The sequence below is a fragment of the Hakea prostrata genome, chromosome 9 (genome assembly GCF_041222555.1).
Source record: "Hakea prostrata isolate BN-2017 chromosome 9, UWA_Hpros_2, whole genome shotgun sequence".
NCBI classification, from domain to species: Eukaryota; Viridiplantae; Streptophyta; class Magnoliopsida; order Proteales; family Proteaceae; genus Hakea; species Hakea prostrata.
In genome coordinates this window covers 8,881,655-8,890,642 of record NC_142608.1, presented here as the reverse complement: position 1 = coordinate 8,890,642, position 8,988 = coordinate 8,881,655, and the positions used below count along the sequence as shown (strand labels likewise).

The 8,988-nt window shown below is 37.2% G+C and overlaps 1 protein-coding gene across 1 annotated transcript; it reads left to right on the top strand.

The window, feature by feature from the left end:
* Window positions 1-4,957: 4,957 nt before the first annotated feature.
* Window positions 4,958-7,148, top strand: LOC149004511 (ARM repeat superfamily protein). The gene has a single exon (XM_089135545.1). It carries the CDS (start codon window positions 5,301-5,303, stop codon window positions 7,026-7,028), a length of 1,728 nt encoding a protein of 575 aa, XP_088991671.1. The 5' UTR covers window positions 4,958-5,300; the 3' UTR covers window positions 7,029-7,148.
* The last annotated feature ends 1,840 nt before the right edge of the window (window positions 7,149-8,988 follow it).

The following is an 8,988-nucleotide window of genomic DNA, read 5'->3' as shown; positions in this document are numbered from 1 at the left end:
AGAAAGAAAATATGAGAGAATAAATAGGGATTGAGGAGTAAATAAATGGGAAGAAAATATGGGAGAGAAGAGAGGGGAAAATAAATAGGGATTGAAGAGTTAGTTTTTAATTAAGAATGACATTTATATCCATTATTTTACCTTTAAAAATTGTTCTCAATATTGAAGGGCAAAATAATAATATTTCACATGTGGAAAGAGAAAAAATTGAAAAATTTTAGGGAGTTAAATCTAAAAACTAGAAAAATCAACGGAATTAGTATAAATTTTTGAGCAAATTGCGCTGACACCCCAAAATATAGGCTTTAAAGCATTGACACCCCACTTTATGTTTAAAAAGCATAGAGACTCCAAAATTGGATATATTTGTCAAATTTATCACTGAAAACAGTTAAATCACTGTTTATTTTCAAAACTATCCCTATAATAAAGAATGTCAGAAATGTTTTCAATGAAAAATTGGACAAAGATATCCAATGAAAATCCAATTTTGGGGTCTTTGTGCTTTTTAAACATAAAGTGGGGTGTCAGCACTTTAAGGCCTCCATTTTGGGGTGCCAGTGCAATTTGCTCTAAATTTTTTAAAAATCCAGGCGCTCCTTGGCCTACCATGGTCCGCCCCTGACCATGTTATTTTGTGTGGCGTGTTAGGAACATGATTCTTCTTCAAGAACTAAACACTCTGCGATAGTGCATGGACTTTTCTAGGAAGGGAGCGTCCTCTTTTTAAATATAGGGCATGATCTGCTCCATCACTTAACACACTCCATGAGTCATTGAGGACTTTCAATTTGTTAATAGACATCAATTGAAGAAATTTGGTGCAACACGGAGGAGGTTTTTGAGCTTATTCGAAAACCGAAGCAGCCATGGCCTCTCAATCTAGTAGATAGTCTAGTGAATATTAGTAACAAGGCTACTCAGAGCCAATTTTGTACTTTTAAATCACAAACTATTTACTCGTGCTTTATTAGAGGGAGGCTGAGGTCGCAGTGACTAATAAGAGAAGTCTCATTAAGGTAGCTACTATATATGTACTTGTTCGCCTAAGTAATAATTTTTTGCATCATTCTCATCAAAGAAAGCCAAGTGTTTCTACCATTTTAAAAGAAAGAGCAAATTACATTGGTCCCCCAAAATAGAGGCTTTAAAGCATTGACACCTCACTTTTTGTATGGAAAACAAACACACCTCAATTTATTAAACACACAAGTCCTGAAACAGTTAATTCACTGTTTATTTTTCTTTTATTTAAAAAAATTACCCTTATTAAATTTTGAAGAAAAAAAATTAAAAAAATTCAACAACAATGTCTTCATCAAATAATCTCCCTAGGAAGAATGTTTTTTTTTTTTTTTTTGAAAAAAATGAGAATAAGGTTTATTGAAAGGGTATAATAGTTTTTGTGATAATATAATTAACCATTCTAACAGAATATGACCTATGCGTTTTTTAAAACAAAAAGTAAGATGTCAATGCTTTAAAGCTTCCATTTTGAGATGCCAGTGCAATTTGCTTTAAAAGAAATTGTAATACAAGTCTCATGTCATGTTTCCTAGAAACCCTTATACATATATGATTTATTTACTTATTCGGACGAACATGCAAGGTTTCAACATATGGTAGGTCTGACATTTCGCACATTATTTTAGTAGTCATTTAAATATGGAAACCCATTCCATAGCTGCTGCTGTCTTCAACTTCAAGAAGCATGATTCATGAGACTTTAATTATTTATATATTTCACAAAGGACTGAGAGTCATGAGGCTTTATTAATTTATTCTATTTGTACTTTTTCTTTGTGTGTAGATTGATGAAACCAATTAAAACCCAAAAAAGAAGTTTTGCTGAACCGAGAAGTTAGTGTGACTGCGAGAATTCTTCTATGACATACATCAGCTTTATGTAATAATCTTGTTGCTCTCATTTTTTTTCCTATAACCAAATCACTTGTAATAAAATTAGATAATAAACCTATAACACATCAGATATGATTGAGATGTATCTCCTAATCTAATTTTGAAGGACTTCTTAAGACCATTATAATCATTTCAAGCAAAGTGTTTGGTAAGCTGTCTTCATCTAATTTGAGGAAAAGATTTTTCTCTCTTTGGTCTGTTTTTGCTATTAGCTATGTTCTGGTATGACTTACCCTTCAAATCACAGTTGATCTTTGTTCAATGTTCCACATACCCATTTTTTTTTCTTCTTTCAAACAGGTGTCTCCTCTCTCTCTCTCTCTCTCTCTCTCTTCTTTGAGGTGTGGGATTATGTTGAGGACCAAAGAAGACTAATAAGAAAATCAAGAGAGGAGAGGAGAGACCATGATATTAGATAATTGGCCGTTAGAAAGACCACATCCAATGGTCAATACAAACAGTTGAATAAAGAATGAACAGCATCAATGCATTTGAATTCTTTTATGAAGTGGTCTGGTAGTGAAATGGAGAACCTTCCTCTTGGGTTGGGTTGAGTTGAGTGTGGGAGTTGGTTGTTTGTGCTGAAGGAGATGTGCAAGAGGCTTATCAAGTTATCAACTGACTGAAAAACCATCTTTCAGAAATAGATTTTGGGTCTTTAAAGTATTATGGAAAAGATTGCGAGTTAATGGTCCTGGGTTCAAATAGAGAAATAGCATTTTTGCTAAAGTAGAAGAAGGCTATGTACCTTCCCAAATGTTAACAGTGATAGGGGCCTCACGCACTAATTTAGTAGTTATGCCTTTTTGAGGCTGCTCTAGACCTAGAATCTCTTTCAAGAATGCATACCAAAAACATCATGAATTTCAAATCATAACTTTGCCCCAACAGTTGTTGGTCCAACGTACCTTTCTTAAGCACAATCAAAGGATCAGAGTCAGGTCATGCCTTTGACACTATTGCCTTGAAGAAATTAAAGCAGTACCCAAAGCAAGCCTACAAACTGTGTACATTAGTACGGAATAACATCGTAGGATTCTGGTCCTATTGCGTTTGTCTTTGAGATCTATAATGATTAACAAGGTAGTTGAAAACATTCTTGTTTTGTAGTTAGAGGTGAAATTCTTGGATTTAAAGATGAACCTTTGTGAAAACATTTGCCAAGAATGTTTTCATTGACCAAGAATAAAAGTTGGGGGTTCAATTACGATTGAATACCGTTCTAGTCCCAACCATAAATGATGCGTGATGAAGGTATTCTGCTTTTACACTTACATTTACATGTCACTACATTAACAAGTGACAGAGTTAAGGCCATATTATGCAAAAGAGAAAAGAAAATAGGGATCACTGGTAAGGAATTTAGCCACTCCCTATCATTTGGAGTGGATGAAAACTTAAAAAGTAGTTACTGTAACCTCTCTCTTCAAAGCTAAGGTATTCGTAGGTGTTATTCTACCTTAAAGAAGTCCCTTATTTCCTACTCAATGAATCCTTTGCAGATCTCTCTCACACCATCATACAATGACCTCCAACCTACCTAACATTAGCTTCTTTTCCACTTTGTCATAACATCTAAGCTTTGATATAAAAATCATATTTTGAAAGAACTAAAATCATCAAGAGAAGATAAATGATGACTAATTGTCATGAAAGATACTTCACATTTGTGTTGTCATCAGGGTTGTCCTACAGAGAGTTCCATCGCAATGTGTTTGTCTGGGAAAAATCAAAACCATTCAATTTTCAGGACCCTTTGGGCTCTGACACTAGAAAACTAGCTTATATGCAAGTGGTAATCCAACTGTTCTAGCTGCAACAAAACAAAAGCCATCATGGGTTTTATGTTCTTTTACTGTAAAAAACCTTAGATTATGAATAAATCATTAACAGTCATCTTGGACATTTGCTATAGGTTATGGTATGGTACCACAAAGATTACATTAAATATCTATCTTGGACAAGTATAAGAATGTTGTGCACTGAAAACTTAATCATTTGATCTTCCATAAAGTCCCCCAACGACACACACACATCTCTCTCTCTCTCTCTCTAAATAAAATTTTATAGTCAATACCCTTTATCCATTCTTTAAGGCTTGAGAATGGTTTTGACATGAGTAGCTTTTGGCTTGGTGTCCTCTCTCTTGCTGGTCCCAACTGTTCACAAAAGGATAGGAAAGAGTACGACTTTTTTATTCCCCCCTTGTGAAGATTCACTGCCACTTCCTCAAAGGGGCCTTAAAAAAAAGCTCAAGGCATCAAACAAAGTGGGTTCACATGGTGGGGGTTGAAGTGTCATCTTCAAGTTAAGGTTACTGCAAACAACACTCTTGCTTAATAGATCACTGCCCTTTCTAAACAGTGGCCCATGAGAACATCCCCTTCTTGTAACAAGTGTAATTTGGCATCCATTATCCCCTTTCATCACTTACCAACCCCAAAATTTTCTAAACAAATGGTATTGTCAAGTGGACCCTAATATAGATGCTCAATTGCTATAAACAAATAAATAGCTCTTAAGCAGCCAATGAAAAGAAACTGGAATTCATATGACGACAGGTTCTAATGATAACAGAACCTTTGTAGAAGTCTTAATCACTAATGAGACAATTCTATAATCCAAGCAAGACTACTGTTTTTGTAAATTGAGTTCTACCATTTTTAAGTACACAATTGAGTAAAATTCAAATAACATTATTATCGAATAACTTCTACTCATGTGGGTGAATCTCAAAAGTCTAATTTAAGTAATCTTTAGGGGAGCTCATCTAGGGTATTTCATGGTTCCACACCTATTATGTATTAGGTTTGTTATTAGCAGATAATTAGTGTTCATTTATAAAAGCCAAAGTTCTTTAAGACATCTAGAGTATAATTATACATTAGCTTATTAGGAAATTATTCTTATTAATCACAATGCATAAATTTCCACAGCCTCTTGTCTCTTATCAAAAGCCTCTCCTTCCCTGTTCCCACCCACCTTTAGGGCGTGACCCATTTATAAATGAAGCTGCTCTTCCTCTACTCTACAAACCAAAGTCACCAAACACTCTGTTGTTGTAATTACTGAAATGCCCCTATAATTTTCCACCATTGTGGGTTCTCCTTCAAGGTCATTGTTGTAAACGAGGATGGAAGTAAGTAACGTTCGTTTTCATGCCTTCCATCTGCAAAACTGAAGTAGAAACAGAGAAGGAAAGAGACAGAGCGTTCGTCTATATCTGCTAGAAGACAACTGTTCTTGGTAATATCTACTCCGTTGCTCTACCTTCTAAATCTCCGTCTGGAAACTGCGCTTCTCCTATGAATTTCGCCGGAATTATCCCAACCCATTTCGCCTGGGAATGAGCTTTTCCTACCCAATTGATTAGAAAAGAGATGGGACAAGAAACGACAATCAGCGAAGAACAGAAACGAGATACCCAGGAAGAATTTGGAGGAGAATCTAATCTCAGGAAAGCAATTCAACGTATATCTTCTTTGCTATCTCTTTCTAATTCTACAAAAGTTTTCCCTGTGAAATGGCAGTTGATCAGAAAGAAGATGGACGAGCTGAGCTCTGGTCTAACGGCAGCCGAAAAGTGCGAATTGAGCGAGAATTCGAAGTTTTCGGAATTGATTCAGTCTATAGAGTTGTCGCTTAATGACTGCTATGATCTTGCTCGTCAATGTGTTGACCTGTCTTACAGTGGGAAGTTGCTAATGCAGAGTGACCTTGACATGATGTGTGCGAAATTCGAGCTTCATAATAAGAGTCTTGCAGGAATTTATACTGCTGGATTTCGGACTAATGCGCTCGTAGTGGTAAAGCCTGGCATCGGAGCGAGAAGAGATGACATGAAGTTCTACGTCAGGGATCTGTTGACGCGACTCAAGATCGGAGACTTCGAGATGAAAAGCCAGGCTTTGGCGGCTCTGAACGAAGTTGTTAGTGAAGACGAGAAATATGTGCGAATTGTTGTGGAGACGGGCGAAATTATAAGTCTTTTGGTGAATTTCTTGGAACTTCCTGAGATTGGAATTCAAGAAGAGTCAGTAAAGGTAATATCGGTAGTTGCAGGATTTGATGCTAGTAGAAGTCGACTTGTTGAGGCCGGGATAATTGCTCCTTTGATTCGGGTTGTGGAAAGTGGAACTGATTTAGGAAAAGAAAGGGCTATAAGGGCTCTGCAGAAACTGACAGAGAATTCAGATAATGCTTGGTCCGTTTCTGCTCAAGGGGGAGTAACAGCTCTGCTAAAGCTGTGCAGTTCTGGTGGCGATAAAGGTGGAGACTTGATAGTACCAGCTTGTGGCGTTCTAAGGAATCTTGCTGGAGTGGATGAGATCAAAAGATTTATGGTTGAAGAAGGTGCTGTGTCTTGCTTCATCGAGCTTGTGACATCAAAAGATGATGCTTCACAAATAAGTGCAATTGAACTCCTCCAAATAATTGCTTCTGGAGATGAATCTGTTCGGCAAATGATCTTTAGAGGAGGAGGAATTCAGACGCTTGTCCGTTTGTTGGATCCAAAATCGTCCTTCTCTTCGAAGGCTCGAGAAATTGCACTTAGAGCAATTGAGAGTCTCTGTTTCTCTTCCACGAGTTCTCTAAACATCCTGATTATTTGTGGATTTCTTGACCAGCTCCTGTATTTCCTTCGAAATGGTGAGGCCTCGGTTCAGGAATTAGCTTTGAAGGTGGCACTTCGTCTCTGCAGGACAACAGAGAAAACTAAGAAGGCAATGGGTGATGCAGGTTACATGCCAGAGATTGTGAAATTGCTCTTCACGAAATCTTATGAATTTCGTGAAATGGCAGCTGAAGTGCTTTATAACATGGTTTGCATCCCAAGTAACCGGAAGAGATTCATGCAGGAAGATAATATCGAACGAATTCTGCAGTTACTAGAGCCAGAGGAAGGGAAATCAGGTAATAAGTTCTTGCTCTCTATATTGATGTCATTGATCAGTAGTAACAGTGCAAGAAGAAAGATTATGAAGTCTTGTTATGTGAAGAACTTGGAAAGACTTGCTGAAGCTGAAGATATAGAAGCCAAGAGACTATTAAGGAAGCTATCCACAAACAGATTTCGCATCCTCTTGAGTGGAATCTGGAGTTCTTGAATGTTGTTATTTTACTGTATAGCAATTTCAATTGCATATATGTTACAAGATCCTTAACCTGTCATACACCCATTAAATTATGTTTCCCTTCTTACAGATTCTTATATTTTGTCTTCTATATCCCTCTCTCTTGTATGACACATATTTCTGTAATTTCGAGATCTCAAGAGAAGGTCCAGCTCAACCTGTTTTCAATTAAGTGTAGCCGGAATAAAAATGAAAAGAAGAAGAAGATAATATTGTTTGTCCAGCACATGTGAGAGCACTTGATCCCAATACCACGTCAGAAGAATCATTTGGTTGCAAAAATAAAGAATTCCTAATCCTCTCAACATCCTAAATAAAGACAAATAGTTCACAAGTACAGAAATACATCTATCCAGGTTAATAGAACCCAATTACTTCCAGACTTGCCATGGTTGCATGTGAAAACCTATTCTTTGGCCACAGGTGTCGAAGCTGGCATCATAGACACCCAACTAGGAGTGAAACACCTCCATCACTGAATTAGATCATTATGTTTTTACTTCTGGATATCTCAATGGCTCAATATCTGGGGGTAAATGAGCCAACTTTAATCTGGATGGGATTCTTTTCCCCTGATGAAACTGAAGCAGTTGAAACCTCTTTCTGACAAGCTAGCGGCTAAAGTTGGGTGGAAATTTTAAATTGAAGTTGACCATTGTAACACCTTAAGATTTCGGTAAGCAGTTATCAAGACAATATCATCTCTGGATGTACAACAGTTAACAAGGTAGGAAAAGTTTCAGTTATTGCCTTATGGTAGTCCTAATTTTCATGGTCTCACAAACTTGAACCTCTCTCAGTCAGCTTATCAAGTGTAGGACCCTATCTGCAATGGTTGGTGCTGTGAGTGACTGAGTCTGAGTAGAACTTGGAAACCCATCAAATCTCCAATCCCTCCAAAGTAGTTACTAATCTGGAGAGACTCTAGACAACATACTTAGTGTTCTGGTATAGCTTGATCGATGTCCACATATCATTATAACTGTCAGCATTCGACACTGATTTGAGTAGTTCTATTTATGTGAACTAAAGCAAGCCTGCTTTTGGTGCTAGCATGGCACTATATCACACTGATTGAGTAGTTCTATTTATGAGAGTAAAGCAAGCCTGCTTTTTTTGGTGCTAGCATGGCACTATATCCCCCCCTCTTTCCATCTCTCAACTGAAATTTCATACTGGATAAAGGTGTAGCTTATTGAGAAAAACAAAAAATACATCAGTGCTCCACTCATCGACCTTTTCTTTGGAAATAAAGAATCCATAACCAAAAGAAAGGAAAAAAAGGGGAGGGGGGGGGGGGGAGATACAAGCAAACAATGGGCAGAGAGCCCTACCAAAGCCAACAGGCCCAAAATAAGCACAGAGAGCCACTCAACAAGGCACTAAGGCCTAGACCAAAGAACTAGAACAAGCAGAGGGGCAATCTAATGTTTCTCATTTTCATTCTTCTGCTTCCTTAGAAGTAGCGATCTCCACGACAAAATCTTCACAAAGATGGTATTACCCTTAAGTAGAACGGGTACTTCTGCCACAAAGATCCACTCATCAACCTTACATTTACCTTTCAATAGAATATGCCCATTGGTTTTTTGAGTGACTGAATCTGAATAAGGACTTGGAAACCCTTTTGTCTCCATTCCCTCAAAACAATTACTCGTGCAGAAAACATACATAGATTTCTGACATCAAATTATTCATTAACCCACTTATCAATATAGCTAGAGGGGGTTTATCTTATAAATTGAAACAAGTGTTTTTATTGATGTGAACAAAAGAAGGCCTGCTTGGGTGTCAGTGTGTCACAAGAGAACCCCCTCCCCTCATTCTCTTAACTGAAAGAAAATATGCATATTACTACTAAACCCAGCGAACACATTTCTTTATACTTGAAACCTCTGCACAGTCATTCATAAGGTTAGTTTCTCAGGAAGGA